At 35.2% G+C, this 18,045-nt stretch overlaps 3 protein-coding genes and 2 non-coding genes across 7 annotated transcripts; 3 read left to right on the top strand and 2 right to left on the bottom strand.

The window, feature by feature from the left end:
- The first annotated feature begins 1,060 nt into the window (after window positions 1–1,060).
- LOC116304335 (transcription factor EC) lies at window positions 1,061–10,764 on the top strand. 3 transcript variants are annotated; one of them, XM_031714055.2, is made up of 11 exons: window positions 1,061–1,323; window positions 3,690–3,975; window positions 4,644–4,913; window positions 5,678–5,706; window positions 5,800–5,851; window positions 6,514–6,570; window positions 7,387–7,441; window positions 7,677–7,739; window positions 7,847–7,919; window positions 8,679–8,826; window positions 9,550–10,764. In XM_031714055.2, the coding sequence occupies exons 1-11, from the start codon at window positions 1,217–1,219 to the stop codon at window positions 9,796–9,798; spliced, it is 1,389 nt and encodes a 462-aa protein (XP_031569915.1). In that variant the 5' UTR covers window positions 1,061–1,216; the 3' UTR covers window positions 9,799–10,764. The 3 variants fall into 3 exon arrangements, with proteins under 3 accessions (XP_031569915.1, XP_031569916.1, XP_031569917.1); XM_031714056.2 differs by having other exon boundaries at window positions 7,680–7,739; XM_031714057.2 differs by having other exon boundaries at window positions 4,644–4,907.
- A 666-nt stretch (window positions 10,765–11,430) lies between these two features.
- LOC116304361 (uncharacterized) lies at window positions 11,431–12,244 on the top strand. Its single transcript, XM_031714087.2, has 2 exons — window positions 11,431–11,848; window positions 12,020–12,244. The coding sequence occupies exons 1-2, from the start codon at window positions 11,528–11,530 to the stop codon at window positions 12,026–12,028; spliced, it is 330 nt and encodes a 109-aa protein (XP_031569947.1). The 5' UTR covers window positions 11,431–11,527; the 3' UTR covers window positions 12,029–12,244.
- Window positions 12,245–12,681: 437 nt separating this feature from the next.
- Window positions 12,682–12,754, bottom strand: Trnak-uuu (transfer RNA lysine (anticodon UUU)). Its single transcript has one exon. It is a non-coding gene; the product is annotated as a tRNA-Lys (tRNA).
- Window positions 12,755–13,565: 811 nt separating this feature from the next.
- Window positions 13,566–13,638, top strand: Trnav-aac (transfer RNA valine (anticodon AAC)). Its single transcript has one exon. It is a non-coding gene; the product is annotated as a tRNA-Val (tRNA).
- A 306-nt stretch (window positions 13,639–13,944) lies between these two features.
- Window positions 13,945–17,542, bottom strand: LOC116304360 (diamine oxidase [copper-containing]-like). Its single transcript, XM_089025967.1, has 4 exons — window positions 16,297–17,542; window positions 15,772–15,953; window positions 14,759–15,303; window positions 13,945–14,418 (listed from the first exon to the last, which is right to left on the bottom strand). Exons 1-4 carry the CDS (start codon window positions 17,540–17,542, stop codon window positions 14,037–14,039), a joined length of 2,355 nt encoding a protein of 784 aa, XP_088882093.1. The 3' UTR covers window positions 13,945–14,036.
- Between the last annotated feature and the right edge of the window lie 503 nt (window positions 17,543–18,045).

Below are 18,045 nucleotides of genomic sequence, written 5' to 3' on the forward strand. Positions count from 1 at the left end.
GCTGGATTGGACCACAGGGGGCCCAGTGTTGGTGACCGCCGCTTTTTGATAATGATGGTGATGATGATGATGATTACATGATGATAATGATGATGATTAACGATACGAGATGGTGATAATGACGATAAAGATGATGATGATGAGGACGACGACGACGATGGTGATGGCCAATGACGATCAATGTAATAATTATGATCTATTGAACTCAAAGTGGGCAGTTTCACAACGTGACGTTTTTAAAAGGGTCATATATCATTTTCTAGCCCCCATTTTGCCCAAATCCAACCTATATTTTGCTGAAATCTCATTCTAATTCTCTTCTTCTTCTTCTTTTTTTTTGTGAATCCCATTTCCAGTGCATAACATCCCATTTTCCTAGCCAAAAAAAATTGAATCCAACTCCCATTTTACCCCTTCAGGACCCTCTTTTAAGTCAAAATTTAATGAATTAAGAAATGGATTTAACCTTTTCATTAAAAAAAAAACATTAAAAGGAAATTAAATATTTTACAAATTTTCGTCATTTACGTCAATACAGTCAATAACAAAACCGCAGAAGTTTCATTTTTCAGTTCTTTTCTTTTATAGCTTTAGGCAAAAAAATCTCATTGCGTAAAGTGAGTGCTGAACAAATTAATTCCATTTTCACTTTGTGGGTTTCCATGCGTAATATTTTGTGACTGTCTCACCTCTCTTTTCACTGCAACACTGCCACCAATCAGAGAATAACTTTATTAATTTGAATATTTTGATTGCCGGAAGTGTATTGCCCAATTTCCCAGTCGTGACTGCTGTCTCAATCAGCGAGTAGCAATGAAAAGAGTCGTGAAAGCGTTCACTTGACTAGACACAAACTTTATTCAAGAATTTCGAGAAATACATACAAATGATGTGCGTGTCATCATTCGGGGCTTCCCCAGCGCTATATGTACCTCTGACGCAATCTGTAACCATATTAGGTCAAGGGGGTAACTGCCCCTCACCCATCTTGTCAACATAAATAATTATTCTGACGTAATTCCCCTATTTCGGAAACCACGTGGTAAATGAGACCAATCAGAGTTCGTTGCCAGGAAAGAAAATATGGCTGGTCGTTCGGAAGGTGAATTTTGTGAAGAGAGTTTCGTAGTGTTTTGGCGAAGAAAATTGAGGTCTCTTTAATTCTTTTCTTGATATTTTCCCCACTCTTTGAAGGGGGAGTGTTTGAAGAGCTCCAATGTGCGAATCGGGCATAGATCTTGGTTTCGATCTCTTAGAAGAAGGATTCCAAGTCGACAACTTCAGCAGTTCTTATTACGAGCTCAAATCTCATCCACTAGAGAGGTAAGTTTTTTCCCGTTTCTCGTTCCTTATTAGTGAAAGTTCTGTTAGATCGCAGTTCTATAGTGTTATGAGGATGTTGTGTGAGAGTTTCAAAGCAATCGGAAGCGATTTGAGTGTAAAAAGCGGCGAAAAAGCATGGCGAGGGAACTGCCCCCCACGCATCGAAAACACTACACGTGTATTGTGATTTCATCTTATTTTCGTCTTTTCCCCTCGCTAATTCTGCCTTTATTGAGAAAATGTTTGAAACCCTGCGGTACATATATTACTTGCTGATGGTTTATTTTTGTTAATTTATTGGAAGTTTTTCAAGATATTTCCACGAAATAAAGCAGCAAAGGATGTTGCACTCCTTCGATGCGGATATCCGGATTCGGTTTGAACAAATTCAACCTTCAAAGACCTTGCTAGATTATGATCGAAATTTGCTGAATTAAACCTTAAATAAACCTTCAAGTCAGAGATCTTAAAAGCTCAAAATGAATCTCACAACCTCCTGAAATTCTTCCATAATCTAGAACGTGATTATGGTTTTGGAAGTAATTTCTTTTCAAATTTGAAAACAGAAACGAAACCCTTGCCTGGTATGACGTCCATGAATAAATTTTTCGGCACTTAATAAAAAGAAACGAGCCTATACATGTTTTATCCATAACCTGATCGTATTACTCGCGAAGAGCTTAGCTCATTAGGGAAATGTTTGTTGAAAAATCATCTTTTGTTTTGCCTGTTCGTCTTTCGTGATGCAAAGTTAATACATCACTTCAGGGTTTTTATTCATAACCTTTATTACAACATAACTCATTCAAATTTATTGTTTCTTGATCATTAACTGTTCTACTTGGCTCCTTTCCAGCTTGCAGACTTAGCCACACACGTTTACATTATAATGTTCGTATTTGTGCTTTTCTAGAAGCTATTCATAGCAATGATAAAGAGAGCACAGACGATAAAACCTGGACTATTGAAATTTAGAATAAAGTCAATACGGTTTTAATACCTACATACATCTATAGCTGTAATCATTGAATTCCAAATGTTCATATATTTTATTTTCATTTAACCAGTTTTTTTGTTTTTTTTTCAAGTGTCGTTTACTTTTCTAGGAGAAAATGAAAGACAGAATGAACAAAATGGTTCAATAAGTCTTCCCCAGTATGAATTTCATGCATACTCTTCTGGTTGATTTTTATGCACATATAAATTCTTTACTAGAAAGCTTCAACACAGCTTGAACTGCAAAAGCTAATACAGAACTCAGCCAACTGTAAAGGTTCTATTGTTTATTTGTTGTTTACTAAGGCGATGTTATCACTTCAAAGTCTTGTGATCAAAATTTTTTCATTATTTTCTAAAATTAGAAACATGTTATTGGGCACTTTTGAAAATAGTTTTTGAATTTTCACCATCTTTTTAATATTTAAGTTGAAGTAAGAATCGTTTTCTTATTTTAAAGTTTTGATTATTCAAGGTCATAATCAAAATCTACAATTTCTTACTTGCATGCTTTGGAAAAATATATTCTGAATGTATAGATATTTGAACGTATCTAGCCTTGAAGGTGATTCCCCCTGTAACTCTATATAGTTCGTTAAAAATAGATTTCAAAAAACGATTGCATCATGAAATCAAGAGTTCGGCAGGATTGATGCTACATCATGCAGAATTTTGATCCTAAGTTAAGATAACCTTTGATGTTGTCTGACTCTTCTTTTTAACTTGGCAAATTGTCATCATTTTTAGTGCAATATAATAGAATTGTAAACAAATTGTACATGTGTGATATACATGTATAAGCAAAGAAAGACAGATTTAAAGAAAAGAAAGCAATTTAGGTCCTTTAGTTTTTCTACCTCTGCAAAGAGAAAAGAATAAATTAATGTATTTTCTCCTCCTTGAATTGTTTAGCCAAAATTCTAAGATTAACAGGAAACTGATTATAATAGTAGTTCGCTGTACAGCACTTTATTATCATTTATATTATATTGATGGCTATCTGGGTGTGACATCGATGTCACAAGGTGTGTTAAAATCAATATCCATATAAGGAACCAACCGTTGTGTGACATATCAAAGAGGAAGTGGTTTCAAAGTACATTTTCCTCCCTAATGACATATATGGCTTGTCAGGACTTGTGCCCTTTGATTTGCTTGGCTTAATTTCAGTGTATATCAATGGATTTGAGTTGGATTTCAGTTTTATCCCCAAGAGTTAGAGAAACAACATCTCACATTCTTGAAGTCTTAATTTTGTTTTGAAATTTTAAGATGACAAAGTCTAGAGAGCCACAGTTGCGCTACTACAATAATGGAGCTTTATCAAGTTCATTTAAATTCAGCCAAACTAATCCTTATGTTTGTCACAGTGTTCAGGAAGGTTCTGTGTTGGGTCTGCTGTTAAGTACTGGAAGTGTAGCACAGACTACCTATACACCTACACCAACCATGGCATCTCCAATGACAAGAACAGTATTTAAACAACAGCTACAAAAACAACACCTCGAGCAACTTGAACAACAGGAAAAGAAATTGAATCAAGCAGTAGCACAAACAAGTCAAGAATCTCAGAGCATATCTATACCGTCTAGCATGGGTGTTAGTTCTGCTCCCTCTTCAAGCTTGCCACATGAAGTACCCACAAGTGTATTACAGGTAAGTTATTTTTATAATTGTATATTTTTAAATATGTTTTAATTCCTTTAAATTTTATCGGATTTTGTCTGATGTTTTTCCATGTGCAATTATTCCAAGTAACCTTGTTGTCTATTTCTATCCCTAAACTTTACCTGACATTATTTGTATATTATAATAATAAGATTATATTTTAATTCTAAATTTAGTGTAGATGTGTTATTTATTTTTAATCAAACTCGTTTTCAATGAAAATAATAATTAATTAATATTAATCTGTAACTTGGTTAACTTAATGATCTGATTTTTTTTACAAATATTTTTGATATAATATAAATAAACTTTGTGTCTACAGATTTCTATAATAAAATGTTATTTTATCTTTATCTTTTTTAAATTAATTATTCCTAAATGTTACAAACAAGATTTGAACTTAATTCAAAGAAATCATGTCAGAATTTAAAAACAGTGTTATTTCAATAAAATATGTCAATAATTAATAATATTGCATGGTGTGTGCTTTTATTAAATGTAGTGGTAGCGACTGTGCATTTCCATAAACATTAGTCTTTTGCCAGAGAGACTCTACAATGACTCCCCTTTATTATGATGTGAAATAAGAAGGATACAGTATTTTATAGAATTGTTTACGAGTTTTCTAACTTTAAAAATATTCTCTCTTCTTTTAGGTCAAAACAAAGCTAGAAAACCCTACTCGTTATTATGTAAACCAACAACGAGAGAGACAAGTAAAACAATATTTGGAAACACATGGAACTCTTTCGTTACCAAACCACCTTTTGGAAAATACAACAACGAACAATATCTCAAATAGCCAACCAACCTTAAATGCTATAAACCAACAAGCTATCGCAAGCTTGGGAGCAAAAAGAATGAAGCCTCCACCGAGTCCTATGTCTGTGACGAGTCCTGACGGTATGGGCAACTCTGAGGTACATGTAAGTCAATGAGAAGTATTTGTTAAATTTTAGGTTTAAAATAATAATAAAGATTATGGTGCGTTTCATTCTCAGTGACCTAGAAAAGCATGTTTTAACTTTTGTTAATGCTTTTATCTGTCAAACTCACAACACTCCCCGTTAGAATTTTTAAAACATAAACATTTTATGCAATAGACCTTTTTCAAAATTAGGTGAAAAACTGCTTTTTATTGTCCAAATATTCACAATTAATACCACCAGTAAAGTAAAAAATGCACAACTTCAACGATAGAAACACTTTGAAACTCCACTGAACTTCACTGGAACACATGAATATTTAAAGTAATTCCATACAAAGTCAATGCTAACTCTGTAGAACAGAGAATTTGAAACTGGAGTATCGTAAATTTGCTTGTTCTAGATTCCATGTTATTATAAGCAGTGTATGACATTCTAGCAAGTATTTAATTTGGATGATCATGCATGAGTGGCAATATTGCATGAGGCACACTCACGTCCATGTGCTCCAGTGGTCCACTTGTATAACATCATGTTATATTGAACCTCGTGTCACAACTGTTTTATTTTTTTGTCACGTACATCATCATACCATAAAATCTGAAATGAAATAATATAATATAATTCATATAGCCATTTAGGAACAAAATGTTAGCATTTTTGGACTGCATCATATATGCCTATTACAGTACATGTACCTGGTCTGAGTAATATCATCATCACTTGCCAGGAAAAAGTTCTCATTACATTTGCTTCATTGACAGGTTGACAGCCTACTGGATGACATAATAAGGTACATAACTAAAAGAAAACCATCTCAATTTGTTTATTTATCATTTAGTTAGTATTTCAAGACTGACTTGAAATGTTTTGGTTCATCGTTTAGTTTGGAATCCAATCAAGGTGACGATGTCTTAGCATGGCAAGATCCATCACAGGTAAAAATTTGTATTTTTTGTTTGTACGTGATGAATAAAATTATATGATTGTCAATAAATTTCAAACTGTTCAATAATAGCAATTTTTAGAATGATTAAAGTAAAAACTAATTAGCATTTTACTAATGTTATAATATTTAGACACTGGATAACAAACCTGTAGCTTTTATTCCATGTGATCAAATTGGAATTTACAGTCAAACCACCTCAAGCATGAACACGTAGAGGTCATTGATGACTTTATTTTTGGATTCTTGATTTCATTATTCGATTTGAACATTCACTGGTACCCATTTATTATAAAAAACAAATCTTCAAAGCCTAGCATATACAAAATCCAAGCATATATGCTGCTGAAATGTGAGAGCAACTTTTTGTGCAGGAATATGTAATATTAATGACTTACCTTCTGTTTCCACTATAAACAAGAGCCTACGAGCCAAGTTAATCAAAGTTGCAAACTATTATTATTTTTTGAATATTGAATATTCGTTTTCAATAAGAAATATTTGAATCGAATAATGAAATGAATCCAAAAACAACAATAGTCATAAATGACCTCTATATGTTCACACTTGAGGTGGTTTGTCTGTAAAGGTTTAATCAAAATAGGAAGATGTTCTGGAAATTGTAATTAAAATTGACATATTTGTTTGTATTAGATTCCAACAGCAAGCAGTATGTACGACTTATATGGAGGTTTAGGATTGACACCCATGGTAAGTAAGATATCAAGAATTGGTTTGTCATTTCAATTCATACCGTTTACGTTTATTACTAGACAACGCTTTGGCATCAAGTCTAGGACCAAATTGATTAAATTATAAGTAGTTCATCAAATTATTATTATTAAGATTTTTGTTGACCAAATTGTAAATGCAAATAACTAATGATAATCATGTAGTAAAATCTAAAAAATAAGAATGATAGAATTTGAATTAAAAATTCCATCATATTTAATTACTACCATCAAACAGCCTCTGGGCTGATCAGAGTTACAGCATGGGTAACTCAGATTGAATTGGAATTTAGTTAGTGGAATTTAGGTTTGTTGAGAGAGGAAAACCAGAGAACCTCAGTGGAGAAAAACTCTCGAAGCTACTGCTTGATCAGTTATCAATATCATAGAGCTGTTTTTGTGTTTCTTTGAGCAATCAATTAAAACTTTTCCATGTTCAGTGTTATAGATTAACATGGTTGATGAAGCTAATAGAAACAGAAGAATTAAAATGTTCTCTGTTTTGAATTACTTGAGTAGAAATAAGCATGGAAAAAACGTATTTCTGTAGTGTTTTTGTTGTTGTTGAGAGTTTCACATTGATAGCAATCACTTGGTCCAACAAATTAATGGCGAAAAAAGTAATGATAAAGATGTGTAATTTTAATTGTGATGGGGGGAAAACACAGAACTGTGACAAGGCCATGTGGTATGGTCAAACTCACATAATACATTAGAGTTGTCTTGTCGTTATACAACAGTAAGTAATAAACATTAAACATAACATTTACACATAAATTTTGCTTTTTGTTTGTAGGTCAATAACACTGGAGCACCATCGTCATGTCCACCTGCCATTCTTCAAAATGAAAGTGAGTTTTATAAAGGGACATTTACACTAGCAATAATTATTTTTTTGAGATACTTGAGTACAGATTTCAGTGGTAATTTTACAGTGAAAGATTGCAGCAGAGTCACTGCAATTTTAAACATGTGCATACTTCTGCAAGGTTTTCAATAAAGCCCCGCACACACAAGGGAGCTTGCTCAAGCTGGTATTGAAAACCCTTCTTCTTTTTTACTGATCTGCATCTTTGCATTTTCAAGTAGAAGTTATTGATCCACATGCATATGCAAGAGACAGACAAAAGAAAGACAACCACAATATGAGTAAGTTGGAATTACGTTTTCTGGTATACTATTATCGTACCTCAAGAGACAGGTAGTAAATTTCTCCTTTCCAACTTCACCATCCTTTCTTTGATTTGAATTTTTAGTTGAGCGAAGACGGCGGTTTAATATTAATGATCGCATCAAAGAGCTTGGAACAATGCTGCCGAAGCAGGACTCGTAAGTAAACTACTGTAGACAACTACTTGTAGCAAACTGATTTTCCTTGGCCAATTAAAAGATAGTAAAGGTTCTGACACACAGTGCAACATTGTACGCAACATTGCAAGCAACAAATGTGAATTGGGGTGACACACATTGCATCAAAATCATGCAACATGGCTTTTGCCAGCCTGATATGTTAAGATGTATGGTCAGAAGTTATGGATTTGGTGCAGGCCGCTTGGCTGGAAATTTCAAAATGTTGCAGGTAATGTTGCAACCATGTTCATACGATGAAATTTTTGTTGCGCGCAATGTTGCAAGAGTAGAGCGCAATTCAACTTCAGATTTGTTGCATGCAACAAGTTTGAGGTAGAGACGCTGCAACAGTCCGGTTTCGTGCAATGTTGCACCGTGCGTCAGCACCTTAAGCATAATACGTAGTAGTAGTCACTAATTTCAGTTTTCTTTTGTTTTACTTTGACTATAACTATAATGATTATTATTATTATTACGACTTTGTTTCACATTCAAAGTAAAATCTTTCTAATTTCATGTGTAGTGAAGATTACAAATGTACCTAATGAACTTTCTCGTTCCAAATCAATTCAGTACTTTTGTTTGGGATAGTTTCATGTTGACTTCTTCTCTAGAAATACCAGTAAAAAAATGAAGAAAAAAAATTCTAGAATTAAATGTGATTTGCAAGGAATTTTAGAACTAACATGAAGTTTAATAATTGAAAGTATCTTCAAACTCATTTCTCTCATTTTTCAGAGATATGCGGCAAAACAAGGGAACCATCCTCAAGTCTTCAGTTGACTACATAAGAAATTTAAAACGAGACTTAGATAAAATGAAGCGAGTAGACCAGGAAAAGAGACAATTAGAAATGATCAACAGAAAGCTGCTTCTACGAGTCCAGGTGAGAATTAATTGTATTTTGAAACATGCTTCCCATAATTTTTGGTTAGTATAGAGCAGGTGCATGTTACGTCATTGCTGCCATCTTGGTTGACAATAACAAAGCATTCCTCATTAACTTCTCTTGTTAGGCTCTGGCTAAACGAGGAAACATGTTTCCAGAAACATGTTCTAAATGTTTCCTAAGGTGGCAAAACTGTCAGGAAACATCGGGAAACAATGTTTCCATGCGTCTTGGAAACATGAAATGTTTCTGCCGCACAGCAAAAACATTTTTCGCGTCTTGAAAGCAAAATTTGTTGCACGCGGCGATGTTTCGCATGTGGCTAAACTGGGAAACATGCGCGCGGTAAACACGTTTCTTCGTTTATCCAGGGCCGTAGATTAACCAGGCTTTCATTGTTATTCGTATCTAAAGGGATTTTGAGTCACATGGTTGCACACACTCTATAGGGGAAAAGCTGTTATGTGTCTATAATAGGGGAAGGGGTGGGAATAACCCCAAAACTTTGGTCTTCTCCAATATGTAATATATTTGGTGGCTATCATTGCTTTTATAAGTTCTAAAAATAATACAATTTTTGCAATTTTCTTTGTATTGATTTTTCTTTGTATTCTCTGTTAATTGCCCCCTCTCATAATTATGATTCTTATTGATAAAACTAAAGGTTTTTTATGGTTCTCAATAATTATAAAACTGAATTGTAATGTTTGGGGTTTTTAGGAACTGGAAATGCATGCTCGAGCGCATGGCATACCAACTACTCCACTAACAGCAGACACGAGTACTGCTTTACTGTCCACAGTGCTTGCAGTAAAATCAGAACCGGAATCTCAGCTAAGCTGTGACTTCAGTATAAAACAAGAACCATTAGATCCAAATGAGTCAGCAGAAGCGATGGAGGCCTACTCTTTGGCATCATCCAGGAACCCAAGTCCAGGAAGCGTAGATATGGATGATGATGACTTATAGTGCGACTAGGAAGGGCAAGTCAACTTACTTGATAAAAAGCTAAGGCTTTGGTCAAGTCCTGCTTGCTCAGGACGGTCCTGACCAAGCAACTGAAAGATGTCACTACTCACAGCAAAAAGATTGTGAATGAAATCTTTATGCTTCAAGAGAAATGTGATTGCAAACCGACTGTACAAAGTGCTGCTATTAAAAGCGCTTTCCAATGACTATGTTATTCTACTATAGTCTGAACTACATGGGAAGGACCGTAGTAAACGGAAGTAGAAATTTGTAGAAACTACTTCTATTCATACACTCGTCATAAAAGATACAAAATAAGACGAAAAAAGTCTTGGTAAATTCAAGGACTAATAGCCTAATAACAATAATAAGGTTTTATATTTAAAATTTTGATAAAAATAATGGATAATATTCTTTTTCACAGTTCCCTTCAGTGACCACGAATAATAGTTCCAAGTCGAGATGGAGTTACCGCCCGTAGCAAAGCTATAGTTCGCTCCAACCAAGGGAGAACGGCAGAATGATTTCTTCCCTTGCTCCAACATTGACTTAGAACTGTTATTGAACTGGAGGGAACTAAAAACAAGGAGTAATATGAATGATGCTTAGGTAATGAAAGTTTATCAACATGGGTTGAAAATTCCTTTTAAAATTGTTTTCTACATCATAAACACAAAGTAATGGAAATTGCAACACAAAAATAAATTTAGAAAATATTCTCGCAAGTCCTAATATCATGATTGTTTTGACTGGAATTAATGTAAGCGAAAAAGATTTTTTCTTTCGTTTTTTCATAGTTTTAAACGCATTTTTTCCAACATTGAAAAGTTTTTGTTGGGGTCATAGATGTAAAATACCTCTAAAATTGACAAAAACTATGCCATTAAAGTTTTTAAATAACAACTAATAGAATAGATTGTATAATAAAATGGCACCGTGGTTTAATAAAGAATTATTCTTCCTAAACGTTTGTTTTACCACTCTCTTCCACTTTCTTTGGAGAATACTTTCGATTATGCCAAGCCTCTTGCAGTGATTTTTCTTGTGCTCTTATGAGTGTAGCCTGCGCAACGGCGGCGCGAGATTGAGGGAGGGTGGAGGAATCCTCAAACTCTAAAGTTTTGTCAAAATCATTTTATTCCCGGTTTTGCGTCGGTTAAGATTTCTCAATTTTTATTTAATTTTCACAGACTTTATTGTGAAAAGGGAGAGAAGACATCAATGCAGTTTTTTTCTGTCAAATTCGAACTTTTCCTTCTTTAAATTTTCATTTTTTTCCGGAACTTTATTTGACAAAGAACTCAGTTAATAGACTTTTTTCGTCAGTGTCCTTCAAATGAGTTTCACAAGGCTGACATTCTATTTGATTTGAAAGCCCCAAAGTTATGAGTTTAGGAACAAATACCATCATTTAGACACTAAAGGCCCCTTTATCTAAACAAAACGAGCTTCTCAGAAAGCGGCTCTCTTAATCGGAAATGTCGGTCCATTTTTTTAAATGACTCTGGTTCAATTTTATTTTGTCATGGTTTTTTTAATCTCTTTGCTGGTTAATACCTGTATTAACTTGTTTTAATCAAGAACATGAATTTTAATGTTAAAAAAATACAAGAAAACATTGAAAATCAACAAGAAATACTAAGTTTTAATATCTCAAAGAAATTACCAGTTTAGGTGACCTGTCTAGTGTGATAAAAGTTCTATCCTAGTAGGAAATTTGGAGGTCACCATGTTAAAATATTATTTTGCGTTTTTCTGGCTTCTGCTATGTTATAAAAGCGTTGCTAAGACCGAAATTCGTTCTGGATATTATCAAAAGCTACAAGAGGACAAACAGAACTTTATAATACTGGCTCGCACTAAACAACTTGATGACTTTGCTTGTGTTCTTGCTTGTACACATGCTAAGCTTGCAGAATGCAAAGGAGTCATTTACAGTGCTCAAGATGGTTCGTGTTTCGTAAAATTTGATGAACGTGAGATTGGAACAATATTACCAGAAGATATAATCTTGTATAAAGGAGAGCCGAAAGGATGGTTTCACAAAAAGGTAGGTTTTTCATCCCTCTCGTGACTTTAAGTTTGATTTATTTTATTTAATTTTTTAAATATTTTGTTTGAAATTATTAAACCCGAAATTAGTATAACAATATAATATAACGAATCATTTAAAATATATATTAATTCTTTTAATCTTTTATTTAAAATCTTTTTATTCCAGATTTTCTAATGTCCTTTTGGAGCACAAAAATCGACGCTGTTTCAATTCAAAGGGAATAAAACTTTTATTATACATCAAGAAGACATCCAAAACCTTCTACGCTTGCAAAATTGTTTTCTGTGTTAATTTTCATTTCAAATTTTCATTTTTTTCCAGCCGAAAAAAGAGGTTGGTTAAATTTATATAAAATTTACTCGTAATATTTTTTAAAAAGTGAATAAGGAAAACTCGCGAATAAGAATAAAATAAAAACGAACAAATGAAATATAAAAATCTTCTATTCTAAAAGCTATTAGATGTAGAGCTATTTAGTTTATATGTAAGTTAAACAAGAAGTAATGATAGAAAAAGATAGATGAGATGGAACAAAACTGAATAATGTTTTCACCAAATATATACCATAAATTTGAAAAAATCTTGAAGTCAAATGAATCTTTAATTTCAAAAGCTAGAGTGAAGGCACTTAACCCGTGAAATAAAAATTATTAGTCAACATGTATAAATAGTCAAATAGACACACAAAAAAACAATGGATCTACTAAAGTATGTTAGTCTAATGTCCATTGCAGGGGTTTAATGACTTCACTCTATGTGGTCCTCGTAAAATTAAATAAAAAGATAAAAAGAAAAAAACGAAATTGAGAGGAAAAAATTATTTGAAGCGCCCAATAAGGGACTCGAACCCTTGACCCTCAGATTAAAAGTCTGATGCTCTACCAGCTGAGCTAACCGGGCAACTCATGTAAATTTCATTATTAAATATCGACCCCATATTTAACTATTAATTAATTTACGAGCTAACTTGAATTACATAGCCTCTAGCTTAAAGATAAATAAAATTTAACGCTTTAAGTCTTGTACAGCAATAAATGATTAAGCTAACTAAGCCTTATTAAAATGATTGTGGAAATAATGACTTGAACGGCTTTAGTTCAGAAACTTAAACTTCAGCTTACCTCCTTGATTATTTTTGATTCCAAGTGTTATTTATTTACTCTTCCATACATAGATAAAGGCAACAACGGATGAATGTTTAGATATATGTGTCCAATCCTTATTTCGAGGAAAAATATCGCAAACAAACCTCCAACCAACCAACTTCACCGGAGGCTGGCAAGGCGAAAAACACAGGAAGCCCAAGTACAAAACCATACTTACCACAGGTTTCCCAACTCTCCTTTTCAAGAATTAGATGATAAAAGTTTATCTTACGACGAAACCCAGGCCTTTTTGGTATCTTTAAAGTTTTGATATTATAATAATAGACTTAGAATTAGGTCTTGGAGCTAAATCAGAAAGCAATAAAGTTGGTTATTATTTTTATTATTATCAAATAATTGAAATCACAAAGGGTTGATTGAAATATATTTGTTAAGCTAGAAGACCTGTGTCTTAATTAAGAAACGTTATTTGCATAGAAATAAATTGAATGTATGAACTTAAAAATCCGGTATAAGTTGTAATGAAGAGTGGATAAATTGAATCTGACAGCATTTCTTGAATCATTCAAATTACACGATTTTATTAGCACGTTCCACCGTCGGAAGTTTCCGTAGTGTAGTGGTTATCACGTGTGCCTAACACGCACAAGGTCCTGGGTTCGAGCCCCAGCGGAAACATTTTTCTTTTTTCAATTTTTATTCTAAATTTAATTTTGAATGTTAGTTTTTTCCTTCGATCTTCATCTATTTTAATTCTTTTTTTAGTAAACATTTAAAAAAAGTAAACTGAACTTGGCTAATTTGCGTCACATATCTTGTCACGCGATATTACCGACTTTCCCTTCGTTTCGTGTCTTTTTATAATATAATATGAAACATAAAAGATGCTCTTCCAGATATCAATACTCAAACGTTTCTTTTCCTTTTTATTGAAAATTTCACTTTTTCACGACGTATCATAAAGCAAAGATGCAGTAGCTTTATTCTAATGGCATTTCAAAATTCGGTGAAGATTTTCAAAAGCGTGTGTATGAGAAAGGGGACCATAGCCTCTATATACACCACCATGCTACCAGTTATTCGTGCCTTCCGTCAAAACTAACAGTATAATTTCTGGGTACACAAGACGGACCTGTGGGGGTCCCAAATCGATTAAAAGAAGGTGTATACTTCTTATCAGTAGGTTTGATAAGTACCGCATTTGTAGATCCCATAGAAGGATCGTCATCAAAATAGTTGAAAGGCAAAATATAGAACCCTGCCGAGCTTCCCGTAGTAGTGGTGGTAGGTATATCTTCAGAATGGGGTATATGCATGGCGCCTATGGTCACCCAGGCGACCAGGTCTTGATTGACAATGCTCTCATTATCAGACAGGTATTTCCTGAAGTCTACGTGGGGGTCTGTGGGTGCGTTTTGGTTGTAGAGGGAAGTGCTTGTTCTCTCGCTGTCCTTGTACCTGAAACACGAGTAGTTATGAGTTGTTTAAGCATCGGAAGTGTTGGTGGAGTAAGGGGGGGCGGAGGAGTTCAAACCCCCAGGAGAAAGTGCTGCCTTAGTGATTACCGATCTACAAATTGTTAGCCTTTCAAGTGCCGGTTCAGATGATAACTTTAAATAGTCGTCCCTTCTCTCCACGCTTCATCATTACTAACCAACATCGGAGGGACATAAAAGAACCACTGAGGACGTAAAGAAACCCTGGCAGTGACCACCCTCAGTGCCTACACCTCATACTATAAACCTTACGGCTATGGGTATAGATCATACAGAAAGGGTGCTATATAAATGATACTCACTTGGTGACAGCGAGCTGATAGAGAGACCAGCCTATCATCGGGACCATGTCCCAGTCTTCAGGATACAGCTGCTTCATAATCCCGTGATGCTGAATCCGATAGCCTTTTTTGACTCCCATCTTATTCTTACTGTTCTCATTGAAGAAGTTTAAATACTTTGGATGATCAAAGTTGAACTTGTAAGCGGCTTCTTGTTCTGTCTTTTTCGTGATGGGCTTCAAGACTTTCTTGACAATGTACCTGTTTTTTTCCGGAAGCCATCTGTCGGTCACATTTTCAATTCCAACTTCAATAGTCTCGTAGGAATTCTGTCTTCCCGATACATCCAGATCAACTTTATAGTTAAGTAGGTGGTCATGAGTGGTGCTTGTAAGGTTGTTGCTTTGGATGTTGTAACCATAGGGCGATACGTTTTCGTTGTAGAACGAACCAAAAACGTATCCAGTCATGGAGACTTTGACTTCAATCGCTCCAGACTGATAAAATATGAAATCATGAATGTAGTCGTAGTTGCCTACTGTAGCAACGGTTCGTAAAACGAGTGCCTGAAGTGAAATAAGAATAAAAAGTTAAGTTGCACTTACAGCACGTATACATGGTACGACATGCCGTAACTAATGCGCGCTCCCCTAGTCACAACCATACGTCGTTCATTAGTACTTTCATTGGCGTTAGCCACGCCTCTCCACTTCCTCCTAGTAAGAATCCTTTGTCACTCCTTACTCATCTAATAATTTAATGTCTCAATTTTCCTCCATTAAAACATACCTAGGTTGCCCCCGAAATAGACCCCTTCTTGGAAATGTCCCCTTAAACAGTCCCACAATGCACTGTCATGCAAACTCGACCCAGTTTTCCCCTGAATCTCGGAACATTCTCTTAATTACCTGGCCTCCCACCAAATGCTACTTTTCCTTCCCCTCTCCCTTCCCCCTAACAAATGACTCCTTTCTCTCCTACCCTCTAAAATCAGTGTCTCGTTTCTATCAGGAATGTGATGTGATGTCACGTACCTGGTTCACCATTGAACCAAAGAATCTGTAACCTTGTATGAAATCATTATCGTAATGTCTCCTCAAGGGAATACCAGCGTTGAGTTCGAAAACACAGACTGCATTCTTGACCGTAAACGGATTATCACTATACGACATGTGCACAAGATCAAAGAAGGTCGCAGTGCCTGGACAATCCGTACCTGGGTGAAATAAATGGACAACTAGTTTGATAATAGATCTAGTGATCCATTGCTTTGTTCGCATTACATAGGATTGGTTAATAGGAAACTTACTCACAGCAAATTCCACAGAGAGCCCAATTTAGATAATAACGATAACTGTGCGCAAAAAAATGTCGTAGTACATTTTTGATTATTTTTTACTTGTTTGCATATGGGAGAACACTTTCTTGACCTTCAATCAAAAATAATAATCAAAGTGTATAAAATAAATGATTATAAAAAACGAGTCGACCCGTTTTTTTAAGTTCACCTTTATTTAAGTTGGGCTCCCAGTGTCAAATTCCAAGTTCATTGTACTCACCTTGCAGAAGGTCGTGACTATTAGTTCCCATCATGAAGTTACTATCCAAAAAATTGTTGCTCATATGAACAGGGTAAAACCCCGTATAGCTAGCAATCGCCTCCTGCAGACTTATCTCGTATGCTATCCGATCACCTCCAAATCGGACATCGTATACTTGCAGACCACTGGAGGCATCTATACGAAAATCAAAGGCCCAATTCATATACTCAATGTGTTTGCCCCTAACAGTATAACGCCTTCCATCGGGCTCGTAAAACTCAGGTTCTCGAAGGGGTTTCTCCGGTTGTGCTTTGCCACGTCTTTCATATGTAAATACCTTCTTTTCTTCGTCACTCAATGCAGGGATAAATGTCTTGATAAGAGATGCATTGCGATAAGCCGCCATTAGCTCCTCCACAGAATCGAATAGTTGATCGTTGTACAAGACCTTTTCAACTCTCCATTTCGAGGGGTCACTCCCAGCATGATTAACGTAGAATTCAAAATTTAATGGATGAATGTAGAAAGGCAAATCATGGCGATAAAACCCGAACCAATTGTCTCTGGTTTTACTGGTGAGGCCCATTGGCGCAGCGAATTGCACAAACAAGCATTTCTCTACACAGTTGTCGCCATAGGAATAGCCATCGTAACTTTCATTGATTAAATCATGAGCTTTTCTTCCCACGTCCGTAAAGATCACATTATGTAAGACTATGCCTTCTTGAGTTGAGAATGGCCTCGCGTTAAAATTGATCGGATATTCCCTTCCATCAACCTTCCTTAGTGTATGCTTGGTTGGAGCATCGACGGGTCCTACGATATACTCCTCTACGACTGCAGGTTGGGATGCGCCTCGGAAGACAACCACGATTGCCTGACGTTCGGGTTTCATCGCTTTCTTCTGATCAAGATAAGCCAACGCATCGTCTTTCGAGGGTGGATACAGCTGAATAATTGCAATGCGGTTGGAATTGATTTTGAGTTCTTGGTTAGGTTTGAGATCCAGAGGCTTTACCTGGAACATATAGTCCCGAACCTTCTTTATCTCGAGTGCGCTCAAATCATCAAACAGTCCTTGATGTGGTGGCCCTGATGCGGAGCTTAAAGTAACGCTTACATCCATGCCTGAGGCACAAACCGCTGCCTCTTCTTTCTTCTTATCGCCCTTAGATGCTACAACTATCAAGGCGATTAGAAGAGCAATACTGATGATTATGAATAGAATTGTCAGCCACTTCCATAACGGTGATACTTTAGCCATATTGATCTCTTCGACGCCTCGAAAGACTAGGCCGTTCGAACAAAGGTGTTAACCTCTTAAAAATAAGGTCATGCAAAGTCTCTGGGTTCAATCTAAAATCTGGCTCCCCGTCGTTTAGCCCAGAATATTCATCAATTTGTCCAGTACAAGGTACAAGCCTTCCCGTCCAAGAGATTAAACAATACCGTGATTTAAGGATGACAAAGGAACAATAGTGTTTTGTTTTGTTTCACGAATAGTCAAGCGACAAGATATATATTTACCAGCCCATTCAGTGTCACTTATCGGGGGTCAAGTCAAGTCAAGTTTATTTCACACACAAAAATTACAGTAAAGAGAAAATAGGAATATTCATATAGAGTTTAACAATTATAAAATTTACAGAATAAATATTTACAAAGTGAGTTCAAGTTAGTGTGTATGGCTGTTGAAAAAGTATAAACTATGGAGTCAACAGTCAACAGGGAGGGCGAGGGGAAGGAATGTATTTTGAATGTTTTAGC

Source organism: Actinia tenebrosa, unplaced genomic scaffold (genome assembly GCF_029948245.1).
Source record: "Actinia tenebrosa isolate PJP-AT-01 unplaced genomic scaffold, QUT_ActTen_1.0 PGA_scaffold0__85_contigs__length_37466705, whole genome shotgun sequence".
NCBI classification, from domain to species: domain Eukaryota; kingdom Metazoa; phylum Cnidaria; class Anthozoa; order Actiniaria; family Actiniidae; genus Actinia; species Actinia tenebrosa.